This window comes from Phoenix dactylifera, chromosome 9 (assembly GCF_009389715.1).
Source record: "Phoenix dactylifera cultivar Barhee BC4 chromosome 9, palm_55x_up_171113_PBpolish2nd_filt_p, whole genome shotgun sequence".
NCBI classification, from domain to species: domain Eukaryota; kingdom Viridiplantae; phylum Streptophyta; class Magnoliopsida; order Arecales; family Arecaceae; genus Phoenix; species Phoenix dactylifera.
Window position 1 is genome coordinate 14,286,225 of NC_052400.1, and position 15,885 is coordinate 14,302,109.

The window sequence follows — 15,885 nt, forward strand, 5'->3', positions numbered from 1 at the left end:
GTCAAAAAATCCTGAAACTCCGTAATCTTCCTCTCATAAGTAAACGGTCTACCCCCCATCTTATCAGAAGAATCTGTAATGCAATTAAATCACCTGCTACTAACATGGGATAGCCCACACTGATCAGCTGAGATACCTCCTCCCACAGTATACACCGCACCCTGAAATCAGTATTGGCATACACCGCAGCAAATACCCACGGCCTCATACTACCCTCCGAAATCACCATAATCACCTCCTGGGTACAGACATGGAAAATATCCACTTTACATGGCCCCTGCGCCCATGTAACAATAATACCTCCTGATAGCCCTTGAGACTCCACTGAGTAGAATCCCCATGACCTCGGTACCGCTCTCCTAGCCTTCTGTAAGCTCTGTCCCGACAACCGGGTTTCCAAGACTACACAAATGTCCGGATTGTGCTGCTGCACAACCCTACGAAAGGCCGGGGCAAAAGAAGGCTTCCCCGCGCCACGGCAATTCCATAGAAGGACCTTCATAATTCACCCATGGGTTTGTCACAACCCCCTCCCCCGGGGTTGCAGTCATGGAGAACCACCTCCTCGGAGGTCCCTCCACTAGCCGAATCCACTGGGTTCACCTGCTTCACCGCTGCCTTCAATTGGAACAAAATATGGTGGTGATCCCCTCCATTAGCGGTTTGTGCCATTTGGTGTGCCGTGCCACCAACAGCTTCACATCCTGCCACAGAACCCAAACCCGCCTCCGTTCCCCCACACGGCTCCACTCTGGTCCCCCCAGCCCTTCTACAGCCATTAGGGTCCTCACTAGAACTTGGAGCCCTCACCTCCTGTCTCCCAAGACCACATTCCCCACGGCGTGACATGGGTGCCGTGCCATGGCCCGTAGAACCTGGCGGAAGGGAAACAAACATCGAGTCAAGCACAGGAGCCTTACCTCGCCTGGAGTTGTCCGGAGCCGTCCCACTCCCGTCCAGCCCGTCCTTACGTCCCACCTCCTCGGTCGCACTAAACGGAGATCGCCGTCCGGCTGCCGAGAGGCCCGCCGCTGCCGAGCTTGCCCTCTTCATCTTCCTTCCGGAGACCGCCAACATCCCACGCCGCGAGGTGTCACCGGCCCCCCTGCCATCGCGCTCCGCCCGCGGGGGTCGATTGCTCGTCGCCGAGAGCGGTGGAGGGGAACTCCAGCTCCTCCGATGGCCACCTGCGTCCGGCCGTCCTTTAGAGCAGCTCCCAGTCGCACTTCGCCCCTTAGACCCGAGTCCACGACATGGGCTTCTGGATCTCTTCCTCGGACTCGGCCCAAGCCCGCCACAGCCCAGACCATCAACCAACCCATCCAGTGTACCAGACACCCGGCCCGGTCCATCAGACAGCCCACACTCACCTGGGCCAGTTCCCCGGCCCACAGCCTCACCGAGTCGACCCCGACCCGACCCGTCGCCTGACTCGGCATCTGCATCGGGTTGACTCATCTCACCTGTGGCCGCCCCCGCACCAGCCATCGTGACATCCTTCTCCGGCGTCTTCCGCCGAGCCACCTTGGCAGGTTTCTGCCACCCTTCAAGGTCGACCGGCGAGGATACCCCAGTAGAGATCTCGTTGGACCGGGAGGGAGTGGTCGCCGGGTCCGGCCGAGAACCCACCTCAGTTGCCTCCTTCCTCTGCACCGGCTTCTTGGCCACCAGCTTATGCCAGGTACGGCTCGTCACCATCCATGGCCCATACGCCGCCGGCTCCTCCACTGCATCCGCTACCCCACGCTCCGGCCCAGCAGCCCCCTGATCATCCACCCCTATGCCAGACAACTTCCTCCCCCTGTCTCCACCGTCTCCCCCGTACCCACCACCGGAGGGAATCGACCGCAATTCGGCGCCGAGTGCCCGATCCGGCCGCACTTGGAGCACGGAGCAGGCAGGTTCTCATAGACGAAGCTTTGCCAAAAAGCCTCCTCGACACCTCCGGTTCTTCCCCTCACCAGCGTCCCCGGTTTAAGGGGACCAGAGCAATCGAGCTCTATTTTGATCCTTGCGAAACCAAACCTCCGCCCCTGCTCCGTGAACCCATCCAGCGCCAATGGGTTTCCAGCTCTTGCAGCAATCTTGTAGATAGTCTCCTTCCTCCAGTAGTCGACTGGTAGCCGTGGCAGCCGGAGCCAGACGACCACCCTACCCACCCCCATGGCACCGGGCACGAAGTTCGGTCGCCACCTATCCATCGCCAGAAGCTGCCCGGCCACCATCCAGGGGCCGTTCATCACCGCAGCTTCGCGATCACCCTCCTTGGCAAACCGGAGGACTGTGAACCCATCCATCAGCGGGAAGACCTCCACACTATAGTCCAAACGACCCACCCTCTTGATCTCCCTCGCGATCCACTCACCTGGAACTATCCTCCCCAGACTTCTAACAATGACCGCCGTGCTCCGCCATTCCGCCCGAGCGTCCTCCAGCTCCTCCTCCGTGATATCAACCACCTCGTCGGAGAACCTTTCCTGCATAAACTCCAGCTCCCGGGAGGATAGCTGCTGACAAGACCACGCTGGCTGCCGAACGGATCCTCTTGCAACATCTGCCCAAGAACGCTCCTTCATCGCACCCTCCACACCCTGCGCAGCAGATCCCCCAACCTTCCCCGCCCCCGGTCGAGCCGAAGCCCCCTTCCGAGGTTCCATACACCACTCTTCCTATACTGTTCAACCCCCACACCAGGTGTTTGGGAGAATGCCCCACCCTCCGCACGGGAATTGGCGCACCTAGGTAAGCCTCTTTGATAGAATCCAGACACGCCATTCATTTTGAATATATTAGGCACACAATTCACATTCACACGTGATGCGCCGGTGCATAGAAAAGCCTCGAACAACGACTACAACGTAGACACATAAATATATTTATTTGCACATAATTTATATTATTCAAAATAATGGAATGGCCAAAGGCGAGTCCTTCCAAAGCTGTAGTATGATTAAACAGCCTGCAAACATCACGCTTGTAGCGAGACAGCACCCAGCGACTGCGTCAGGGCCTCATGCTTCCAAAGGAAAGGAAAAGAAAAGGTCATAATTAATAAAAAGAAATCGGGTTGCCATTATTCCACTGGAGACCATAATTGCAAATAATGTAGCAGTTGATCTAGTCTACCTGCACTCCACCGAATGCACATGGCGTTGCACCAACCATTCAGGTGGAGACGTATGGATGTTCAGCTGGGGCCCGCAACTGAGGAGAGCGGGAAGTTTCGCGGGACTGACACGACCAAGGCACCGCACGTTTCGCGATGTCACCGTAAGCAATCTGGTCTCTTTTATTTGTCACTTATATAAAGTGGGGTGCATTTTTTTAGGGAGACCTTGACCCCCTCTCGAGGCCCGAGGCTTTCTTTGGTGCTCCCGCGGGGCCCAGCGGTCGAGTGGTGTGGCTTCTCAGCGTCACTATGACATCGCTGGCACATCGGTCGCACCTCATTGGCTTCAAGTTCTTTTTTCTGATACAAATTGGGTTCAAACTGTCGGTTGCTGATGATTCCCTCAAAAGCCTACTTAAAGGATTTTTATTTCATTTCCGACTTCTTTCAGAGCTACAAAAACGTGTTTATTACTAGATTTTAGTAGTAAGATTATCTCTGTTTGTGTCGGCTCCTTCATCAGCTATATTTGATAAAATTTTACTTTTAGATTAAGAACTAAAATAAATAAACTGTATTTGTTTAAGAAAGAAATAGATATAAAGACCGATAGAATAACAAGTATACGCATTCAAGATCTTGTAAGACAATACATGATGTTCCATAAAATAGAAATAAAAAGCTTTCATGTCATATATGATATAAAATATTTTTAAAAATATTACTTATAAAAATAAAAAGAACTAGTAATTTAACATACCTATTATTTAGGCTTGTTTTACAAAAGATTGGTAACTTTATCGTGCTATTTATGGGTTTTGTATATCTCAATTTTCAAAAATCTTGAGAAAATATACTATATTAAACGCTAACCTGAGCAGATGAATGAAGCGGCAAATGCATGAAAACTATGTTTCAGGAATAGGCGATGAGGCTGTGCCTAATTTGCCCTCAAAAAATTGAAAAATTATGGCCAAATTATTATTATATGTAAAAATATTGAGTAAATGCAAGAAAACGACTAAAATTTGTATTAAAATCATTAAAAAAACATAAGAAATCTTTTTTTTATTTTATCATGAATTTTCTTGGAACTAGGATAAAATAATAGGCGAAATTATTGACTAGAGAGGGAGCAGAATTGAGGTCATTAAAACGTAACCTCCAGTGACATCACCAATATAGGCGATGGCCAGCCTCCAATATCAACGGAATCCTGTCTCCAACTTGAAAGCGATAGGAATAAATTTCTGCAAGACCTCCAAGCATCGAGTCTCCGTCTCACGATATTTGGTTGTTTACAGCTCACAAATTTCTCCCGAAAATCTTCTCAGAGAACGCACTTTGGGTTTGAGAATTGAGGGGGGCTTCCTTTCTCTCTCCTTCTATATTTCTTTATTCCTTTGGAAGACTAAGTGTAGAAAAATTTTGCAATGCCCTCCTTTCTCCTCTCCTAGAGAGAGAGGAGAAGCCGACGCCAACCACTTTCCCAGCGGCACCGCAACGAAGACGCCGTCAGATGGAGTCCCGGAAGCGGAAGCGGGCGGCGGACGGCTTGGAAGATGGCAGCCCGACGAGATCACGGTGCGGCGAGGACGACGGCCGGGAGGTGACGGACGGCGAGGTGGAGGAATTCTTCGCGATCATCCGCCGGATGAACGATCTGTCTCGGTGCTTGGCCTTCGCTGGCGTTGGTGGCGAGACTGGGTGCCTTAGGCCAGCGGCGGATGGACGGAGGGTCGCGAGGCAGTGGAGCCCAACGTTCGTGTGGGAGGACTTCGCGGGGACCGCCGCCGGAAAGGACGACTGCTGGAAGGGCCGTTCGACTGCGGTGGCGGCCGAGGGGGAGGAGAGAGTGGCGGATAACGGGACCCCGCGTTTCTTCGATCTCAACGCCGAGCCGGAGCCGGAGCCGGAAGGCCTCGTGGTCGCGTGCCCACGCGGTGAGTCTACCGCCTCACGCCGCGCCCCTGCGCCTGCCTAACGGTTCGGTACCCCCTCGAGCCAAATTCTTGATCTAGCCGAGCTTGGGCTAAGTGTTTCTAATTATAATTTACCTGAAATAATAGACATTAGACGGTTCGCAAGGTGCGTAGCGACGGCAGAGACGTAGTTTTATATTGTATAATATACACTGTTTCCTTCCATGTTAATGCTATCTACTTATATGGCAAAATAAAAATAAACAATAAAGCGGGAGATCGAAGACATGAAGACCAGAAGTAAGGATGGGTGGGCGAATTCGTATCAGCCCGTACACCGGAAATCAAACTATCTGATGATGAAATTGAGGAGATTTTATTACATGGTTTCCTTATGATGTTCTGAAATGTATCTACTGAAGCTAGGTTGGATTTTCTCATGCTTGCTTGCATGTTGCTCGATTGTTGACTTCCATTGCGGTAAAAATGGTGAAATAGAAAAGATGGATGGGAGAAGGGGAAGGAAAAGCTCTTTTTTCCTTCAGCAAAACTATAGTTGAAGGAACAAAAATTCTTATTTCGATATTCCATTTCCCTATTATTTTCTTTTGGTGTCTAGATTCTTGGTTGAACCTTTTCTAAAAGCTCTAAATGGGTGATACTGGAGAGGTCTTGTATATAAAGTGGCCAGAGTACACCATGTGAGATATCTCTGCTAAATTTGCAATTTAATCTGTAACATCTAATTACATGTTATACGACTGCATGATAAATATCAAAAGGACGCAAGAAAGTTCAGATCACCTAAGCGACAGGAAAAAATAAACTCATAAGACATGACAATTACATGATTATAAGCATATTTGAATGTTTGGAACTTGGGAACTAGAGGTGTGGATTTGTTCTATCTCTTGGATTTGCTTTCCCGACGACACGGTAAAGAAATATATTGTGGGGAGGGGAGGGGGCCTTGAATTTAGTCCCACATCGGCTAGTAGCAGAAAGGTTCCGTGCCTTAAATGGGGGGTGGAAATTCTTTCCTCTCGAGGGCCCTTTTGTGGGACAAAACCGTGAGGAGGGCTCCGGGTACGCTCGACCCCCAAAGCGGACAATACCTCGGGAGGAACGCGGTCCTCTTTCTCTGCTAGCTTAATGTGGGCTAGGCTGTTGCGCGAGGCTCCGGTCGAAGGTCGTCCCCGCAACAAAATATATGTTAGATATGCTTTTAGTATTGGATTGCTAGAAAGAAGAGAACCACTCCTTTTTTCTACTAATATTTTTCAATTAGATATCTTTGTAAAGGAAAACGAAATTCCAAGTACACAAAATGCAGAGTACAAAATTCCTTCGAGTTTAGAAATTTTGTCCGCTACATTGTTCTAGTTTCCCACCATACAAATGGCCAAGATGATTAATTTTCTTATAATTTTTATTTTCCAAGATAATCTTTCAAGCAATCGAACAAGTCCTAGTGCCTTCAATACAAGTATAGAACTCTTTCTATGCGAAGGCAATCAAGTTGCTGGTGGCTCGGTTGCTCTCAAATATCGAGTCCTCCTTTGACTTTTCTTTCTTCTATGATATCCCTCCTATTTCTTCATTTGTGTTAGGATATCAGCTGATGATCCTCTTCAAGATGGTCTCGACCCTCTTGTAAAGCAAAAAGAAAGACAGAAATAAAGAAACAAAGAAAGAACCTTTGCAATATAAAATCTACTTTATGTTTATTTTATACAAGTGTATATCATATTCATTGATTTACTTATTGCAAAATAGTCCATTTTGAGCTTCATTGGATCATCATATGCCACCTCAAATGAATGCACGCCTGCACATGTAATACACATCAATAGACACATACAGATATATATATATATATATAGTTGTTATGTGGGTTAGGGCCGGAATGATGTTCCGGTGAATATATTTAATTATTTATACAAAATAAAATTAGTGAATTGCCTTGCAGTTTTTTTCTAGTTTTGTTGAAATCGAAGGATGCATAAGGTGGTTGGCCAACCATATAAGCAAGGAGAGATTTAGTTGGTGCAAACCATCAGCTTGGAAACTCAATGTTTGATTACCCCCCATGCATCGCAACCATAGCTGCAAGTTATACTAATCAGACTCGTAAACAGTTGGGTGATCTAAGTCGTGCCATCTAAAAAGTCTGACTCCTATCAATTAAAGTTGAAGAATTGGCTTAGTCCAGTCCAGGCCAACCGAGCTGGGTCAGGGCCTGTGCACCATAATGAAACTGCAACCTTGTCATGTGCTTGGAGCTTGAGAAAGCCGAACCCCATGTCCAGGTGTTTCCCAGGCAAAATTCCAGGCTACATTCACTACTTGAAAAGCTTCACCTAAAATGAAACTGGTGGATGGTTTCTTTCCCACTCGAAATAAATGAGGATCCTTACATGGAATTAAGAGGCGGACCACTTGTCCCATGAGATAGGGTCGACTTACATGTTTTGCCGGTGAAAGGGTTGATGATCTAGATATGTTTCACGGAAGACACATAAAAAACTATATATTTATGTTCACCAAACTCACAAGTTGGATATGCGAATAGTAGCTATTGGGCACATGAGGAAAAGTATCCAAAGAAATTTCTTCCTATGACCAAATATTAGCACTTGGGAAAGTACACAAATGTAGATGTACACAACCAGACTCGCAACATAGTTAGAAAGATGAGGGGGGAAATACTAGATAAATATTTTGAGGGGAAAATTTCTGATATATCAACCAAATATCAGTCGATCATTAGAACTTTATCCTAAACAATAATCTCCGTGTAATAACGCAAACTACTCTTAAGAGACAATTCGACCTACGACCGTTCTCGAAATAATTAATATAAATTTTATCCTATGAGAGCTTCAGCACAAAAAAAGAAAAAGAAAAAAAAAGAAAACGGGGGAATGATTATTCAATTTACATAAATAAAAGTATTCAATATGGTAGAATAATAGCCATTCACTGGAAAGAGCTACCACTTGTCCTCGAGTACATAACATCTGGCAGAGCTCACCATGTTCCTAATTAAGCATCCATCTCGCCAACTAATAGAATCAGAACCACCCATCTACTACTTGTTGTATCAATCCTATGAGAACATGACATGCTAATGCATTGTAAATGTTAAGCTTCCCAGGAATATGTATGACGCATCCACCAGATAAATTGACACTGGATGGAGACAGTTGGTGCGGACTGGACCCCATGCATCATGGGGTTTCCCTCTCCATCCGTCCTTCCCATGCGGCCGCCTCAGTCGAACGGAAGTCGTCCACCGATCCCGGGAGAGAGAGGAAAAATATAAAAGATATATAATTATGTTTTCAGATCCTTCCTTCCTTTGGTTGTGGGTAAATTCTTAGGTAATCACCATGATCAGATACTGCAGCAACCACGGGTTCTTCGTTCCCGTTCTAATTGATGTACATAAAAAGAAAAAGGAGAGCCAAGCCATAGAGCTAAATGCAGGCCATAATTGGACGATATAATTCCTTCTCCAGATGCCGGTCCAACTGACGACGGAGATATTAGGTGTTAGCAATATATCTCCTAACTAAATAAATAAATCTATAAATTCAATTAATAAAAAAAAATCTTAAAGGAAATAATATACATGCATATCATTCGGCATCCAAATAATTCTATTTTAATACAAAATAAATCTATTCTAGCACAAAGTAAATCTATGCATTTAATAAGTTTATATCATAGAATTTCAAATCCTACCAATCTACTAATATTAAATTAAAAATAAAGGTAGAAGAAAGTAGCCTGATTGAAAGCAGGTCGAAGCGCGTAGACGCTGTCCCAAAGAAGTATTTGCCCCCACGTACGGGTCACCCGGCAATCCTTCTCGGAGATACGACGACCCTACAACTTCTTCTTCGGCACGTCTCGGAAGAAGTCAAAGCGAACCCGATCGAACTTGCAGATCCAGCAAAGAACGGAATGAAAAGAACTAAATAAACTGAATAAAAATATAAAAATAAAATTTGGAAGTGGCTAAGAGGGAGAAGAATTTTTCCAGAATTTTTTCACTATTTTTCTGAAATTTTTCGTGCTTTCAAAGAGATGAAATCAAGGGGTTTAAATAGGAGTTTTTACAGGGGCCGTTTGGTCATTTGCGGACGCGTTTTCAAACGCGTCCGTTTTCAAATGCGTAACGCCCGCTGGGCGTTACCTTTTCTCAAACGCGCACGCGGCCTGAGATTTTGGCCGCGTGCGCATTTAAGTTTTTTTTTTTTCAACAATCCCCCACAAAAAAAAACTTAAATAATTTTAAAATCAAAATAAAATGCTGGATATCTTATATTATGTAATAGGTGTAGGTACCTTTCGGTTTGAACCTTCACTTAGTGACAATTGATTACATCTGTGGAGCCAAGGTGGTCTTAACCTTGAACCTCGGTCCATGGCTCAGATTAAATCAACAACACACATAATATAGCCCGATCTGGGTTCTAAGCGGGTTGCGCTGTTATGGCCATGCGCAGATATCTATCATGTGCTTTTTAGGGAATCGCCCATTTCCCATAATCGCGGCCTCACGACTACACATATAGGTGAGTCCTAATAAGGAAGCTAGCAAGGAAGCTCCTGCCTCTTGGGTCTCGGACTCATTAAGAGTTATACAAACGAACTCATCCTACCGCTTGCTTTTATGAGCACTAGCGCCATAGGGATGAGGAAAACATGAAATAGTGCTCCTCTTAGTCACACTTCGGTTTGTTTCTACCCATTGAACCTTTTAAGGTTGGGTTCCCACCGTGGTGATCTATCTTTATGGGCTAAGCCCCATCCCCCTCGACGACTCTAGAACCACTGTTCTAGATAAACCTTTTGTAAGCTGATCAGCCAAATTATTTTCTGATTTTACAAAATTCAAGGCAATAACATTATTTTTCAATTTATATCTCAATGATTTATGACGTACTTTTAAGTGCCTGTTCATTTTTACATTGGCATTTTCTTGGTTGCACTTATCTATTGCAGATTTACAGTCACAATGTAAGGAGACAGGTGGTAAAGGTGACTCATCTACAGGAAGGTCTATAAGTAGATCTCTGAGCCACTCAGCCTCAGTGCTAGTAGTGTCTAAAGCTATCAGTTCAGACTCCATGGTACTCCTAGATATTAAGGTTTGTTTGGTGGATTTCCAAGACACAGCAGCACCTCCTAGGAGAAAGACGTATCCTGTGGTGGATTTAACATCTAAGGTATCGCTGATCCAGTTGGCATCACTATAGCCTTCTAGAACAGCAGGAAACCCACTAAAGTGCAAACTATAGGACTTGGTACCCTTAAGATACCTAAGAATTCTCTCTAATGCTGTCCAATGATCTCTATTTGGATTAACAGTATATCTACTAAGTCTATTTACAGCATATGCTATGTCTGGCCTAGTGTAGTTTGTTAGGAATCCTAGTGAGCCTATGATTTGAGCATATAGGCTTTGAAGGATAGGAGTTCCTAAGTTCTTCTTAAGATGTGTAGAGGGATCAAAGGGAGTAGAGACAGGCTGACAATCCGAATAATTAAATTTATTGAGTATCTTGTCAACATAATGACTTTGGGATAACTCAATTCCATTTGCACTTCTAATTATTTTAGTATTTAAAATTAAGTCAGCTTGTCCCAAGTCTTTCATATCAAACTTATGACTTAAAAATTGTTTTACTTCATCAATTATCTGAAGATCTGTCCCAAAGATCAGTATATCATCTACATAAAGGCACAAGATCACAAATTTGTGTCCAACTCTCTTATGATATACACATTCGTCTGTGCTATTGATTTCAAATCCAAATGTCATTATGGTTTCATCAAATTTCAAATGCCATTGCTTAGGTGCTTGTTTAAGACCATAAAGAGATCTGACTAGTCTGCAAACTTTATTTTCTTGGCCTGGGGTTTTAAATCCCTCTGGTTGGTCCATATAAATTTCTTCATTTAAGTCTCCATTTAGAAAAGCTGTCTTAACATCCATCTGATGAATCACTAATCTATGAATGGAGGCTAATGCTATAAGGACCCTAATAGTAGTTATCCTAGCTACAGGTGCATAAACATCAAAGAAATCTACCCCAGGTCTCTGAGTAAAGCCCTTGGCAACTAATCTAGCCTTAAATTTATCTACAGAGCCATCAGGCCTAAGTTTCTTCTTAAAGATCCATTTGCATCCTATTGTTTTACAACCAGGAGGAAGATCAGTCAATTCCCAAGTATGGTTTTGGATAATTGATTGCATCTCATTGTCCACAGCTTCTCTCCAAAAAGGTGAATCCAAAGATTTCATTGCGTCCTCAAAGGTAGTTGGAGAGTCTTCTATTAGGAAGGTATAAAAATCATCTCCAAATGTTTTCTCTATCCTGGATCTTTTACTCCTCCTAGGTTCTGCTTCTACTTCTATTGTTCTTGTCCTTATTCTACTAGAGCTACTAGCTATACCGCTATCTACTCTAGTCTTAAGTGGAAAGGTGTCTTCAAAATATGTTGCATCTCTAGCTTCTATGATAGTGTTGTTACTAATATCATTTATTTCTGAACTTATTACCAGAAATCTATTGGCATTACTATTGGCTGCATAACCTATGAATATGGCATCCACTATTTTAGGGCCTATTTTCTTTCTCTTAAAATCAGGTATTTTTACTTTTGCCAAGCACCCCCACACTTTTAAATAGCTAAGATTAGGTTTTCTATGTTTCCAAACTTCATATGGGGTTAGATCATTATTTTTAGAGGGAATTCTATTAAGGATATAACAGGCTGAAACAAGAGCTTCCCCCCACAAATTTTCTGGTACTCCTGAGCTTATAAGCATGGAGTTCACCATATCCATTAAAGTCCTATTCTTCCTTTCTGCTACTCCATTTGATTGGGGAGAATAGGGTGCAGTCACTTCATGAATGATTCCATGATCTTCACAAAATTGAGTTATGTCATTTGATGTATATTCACCTCCCCGATCTGATCTAAGAATTTTAATTTTCTTTTCCTGTTGGTTCTCAGCTTCAATCTTAAAAATTTTAAATTTGCTGAGCACCTCATCCTTGGTTTTAATTAGGTAGATGTAACAGAACTTCGATAGATCATCTATAAATGTTACAAAGTATCTGTTACCTCCCCTAGAAGTTCTACCAGAGTCACAAACATCACTATGAATCAACTCTAATAGATCAGAATCCCTATTAACAGATTTAAAAGGCTTCCTAGGGAGTTTGGCTTCTACACAAGTTTGACATTTCTCATGGTTCTTGAGATCACTTTTTGGTATTAGATTTAGGTTCATAAGTTGCTTAATTGAATTATAATTTACATGACCTAATCTACCATGCCAAATAGAAGGAGGCTCTATATTCATAATCAAAGGATTTTCATTTATTGAAGGAGCTATTACATTCAATTTGAACAATCCTTCACTAAGGAATCCTTTTCCAATAAACATAACACCATGAGAAATTACAACCTTATTGGACTCAAAGACAAGACGAAAGCCTTGCTGGACAAGCAAAGAACCACTAATGAGGTTTCTCCTAACAATTGGAACATGTTGGACGCCGTGCAGTGACAGGACTTTTCCAGAGGTACGCTTTAAGTCCACACGTCCTACTCCTAACACACGTGCCTCCGAGCTGTTTGCCATGATCACAGCTCCTCCACTTGAGATCTGGTAAGAAGAAAACCAGGAACGATCCGAACAAATATGAATACCAGCTCCGGTATCAATCCACCAATCTAGTGCTTGTAAAGTCATGTTAACTTCAGGAGTGAAGGAAACAGACCTGAAAGCTGTCTCAGAGGAGCCAGCGCCGGAAGTCACCATGTTGACTTGAGCACTGGATGTGTGTGGACCCTTCTTCTTAGATTGAAGAGGTGCAGTCTTCTTATAGAAGCACTGTGGAGACAAATGGTTGGTCCGACCACACACATAACAGAAACGAGCACCACCTTCCTCTTTCTTCTTCTTCTGCTCCTGGGATTGAATAGGCTTCCCATTGTAGTGGTGGTTAGGGTTTCTAGGGTTGTAGGGTTTCTTCTTGAAATTCTTACGGAAGGGTCGGTTCTGATTTTTCTTAGGAGGAGCTTCTACATTATATGCATTATTTTTAGATCCAGTAGAGGTATTATTTCTGAGCCTATGCTGCTCTTCAATCCTAATGGAGTTTAAGACTTGGGTTAGGGTGAGAATTCCTTGGGTATGGCTCAGGGTCTTAGCAAAATCAGACCAGGAAGTAGGTAGTTTATCTATCAAACAGGCTACCTGGAATGATTCATCCAAATTGGTTCCATTAGCCCTAAGCTGGTGGATCAGGGTTTCAAATTCATGAATTTGGTCATTCATAGGCTTTGAGTCCACCATCCTAAACTTATTGAAATCGGAGGCCTTGAACCTCTTTACCCCAGCATCATCAAGACCATATTTGCTATCTAGGGTGTCCCAGAGTTCTTTGGCACTCTTGGCTGTGTAATAGATATCATACAGCCTCTCAGAAAGAGCACCTAGAATTCTATAGATACAATGATAATCTATCTCATCAGGTGTCCTAGAGGGTGTGCTAGTGGAGGCAGAATGTTCAGTGTTGGAAGAGGTAGTTGGGTTGGACCCGTTATCAACTTCGATCGTACTTTCACCTATGGCTGAGATTAACCCTAATGTGGTGAGCCAGAACCGCATTTGGTTCTGCCACCTCCTAAAGTTATGGCCATCAAATTTTTCAGGTTTGGCACTAAGATGGTCACTAGTGTTTGAGGCCATAGGATCAGGGTTACAGAATAGTGACAGAAACCTGATTGAAATCAAAAAAATCTATGTCAAAAGATTGCAGTAATATTTATATTGAACTTTGGATGTCTAATTGATATATCCAAAAAACTAATAGCCAGATCAGCTCCAGATCGGTGGTGGAGCACTAGGCTCACTTAAGTACCAGCCTTTCTTAGGCACGTATGCCTTTTTGACAAGCTTTTCTTAGACACTATTAGTTAGTGGATATAATCACTAGAAATCACACAAATTCAATATTTAAAATAACCTAAATGCAAATTTAAATTAGATATTGTGGATTAACTAATTTCAAAATTTTTCGTTTGAATTTTCCGAATTAGCAATGATTGATTACTAATTTAGTAGTAGCAAATCAATTATTTTAATTGAGATCTAAAATATCAATTTAATGAATTATATGTTAGATTTGAATTATTGCCTTATTGAAATAATTGATTACTAATTTTATGGCAAATCAATTATTGTAATTAAGATCTAAAATGTCAATTCAGCGAATTAAAATATTTATTCCTTTATTAGAATAATTTATTGAGATCTAATAAGTCAATTCAATAGATTAACTATTATGTATCAACCAATTTCCGAATTTCCCGTTTGAATGGGATCTGGAAATTACTCCTTGAGAAGTCCAAATGGAGGTATAATAAACCTCTTGGAGGTTAACCAAATTATTAACTCTTTAGAATAATTTATTATTGATGATGTGCTAGCAAAAACAATTATTGCAATTAAAATCTAATATGCCACAATTGTAATAAAGAATTTAATTAATTATATATTACTAACAAAAATAATTACTTCTTTGGATTGTTAGCAATATATCTCCTAACTAAATAAATAAATCTATAAATTCAATTAATAAAAAAAATCTTAAAGGAAATAATATACATGCATATCATTCGGCATCCAAATAATTCTATTTTAATACAAAATAAATCTATTCTAGCACAAAGTAAATCTATGCATTTAATAAGTTTATATCATAGAATTTCAAATCCTACCAATCTACTAATATTAAATTAAAAATAAAGGTAGAAGAAAGTAGCCTGATTGAAAGCAGGTCGAAGCGCGTAGACGCTGTCCCAAAGAAGTATTTGCCCCCACGTACGGGTCACCCGGCAATCCTTCTCGGAGATACGACGACCCTACAACTTCTTCTTCGGCACGTCTCGGAAGAAGTCAAAGCGAACCCGATCGAACTTGCAGATCCAGCAAAGAACGGAATGAAAAGAACTAAATAAACTGAATAAAAATATAAAAATAAAATTTGGAAGTGGCTAAGAGGGAGAAGAATTTTTTCAGAATTTTTTCACTATTTTTCTGAAATTTTTCGTGCTTTCAAAGAGATGAAATCAAGGGGTTTAAATAGGAGTTTTTACAGGGGCCGTTTGGTCATTTGCGGACGCGTTTTCAAAACGCGTCCGTTTTCAAATGCGTAACGCCCGCTGGGCGTTACCTTTTCTCAAACGCGCACGCGGCCCGAGATTTTGGCCGCGTGCGCATTTAAGTTTTTTTTTTTTTTCAACATTAGGCTCTTAGGGCTCGTTTGGTTCGCGGGAAAAGAAGGGGGGAAAGTGTGGTCAACGGGAAAGTAATGAGATGCCTCTTGTTTGGTTGGAGTTTTCAAAGGAGAGAGAAGGGAAAGTTGAATTCCCATGGGAATATGATTCCCACATTTCATGGGAAAGTCTTTCCCATGAGAAACATGGGAAAGTTACTTTCCCATGAGGCAGGAATTACTCCATTTTTACTTTTTCCCAAAAAGTCCCTTCAGCATTAAAGAAGCATTAAAGAGACATTAAAAACTTAATTTTTATTAAGGGCATAATAGGAATTATACATAACTTTCCTAGGAAAGTGGATGGCCAACCAAACATAAGCACTTTGGAAATTTGCCATTTTCCCATGGTCAACCAAACATGCCAAAAGTACTTTCCTAGGCATCATTTTCCTAGGAATTTGTTTTCCAGGAATCATATTCCTAGGAGGGAAAATGCTTCCCGCGAACCAAACGAGCCCTTAGTAGTTTGGTGCCAGCAAACGGC

The 15,885-nt window shown here is 42.7% G+C and overlaps 2 protein-coding genes across 2 annotated transcripts; one reads left to right on the forward strand and one right to left on the reverse strand.

Annotated features, from left to right (window-relative positions):
• Positions 1-1,778: 1,778 nt before the first annotated feature.
• Positions 1,779-2,576, reverse strand: LOC120112001. Its single transcript, XM_039130575.1, has one exon. The coding sequence runs from the start codon at positions 2,574-2,576 to the stop codon at positions 1,779-1,781; it is 798 nt and encodes a 265-aa protein (XP_038986503.1).
• A 2,052-nt stretch (positions 2,577-4,628) lies between these two features.
• Positions 4,629-5,093, forward strand: LOC113463561 (protein NEGATIVE REGULATOR OF RESISTANCE-like). Its single transcript, XM_026809418.2, has one exon. The coding sequence runs from the start codon at positions 4,629-4,631 to the stop codon at positions 5,091-5,093; it is 465 nt and encodes a 154-aa protein (XP_026665219.2).
• Positions 5,094-15,885: the final 10,792 nt, after the last annotated feature.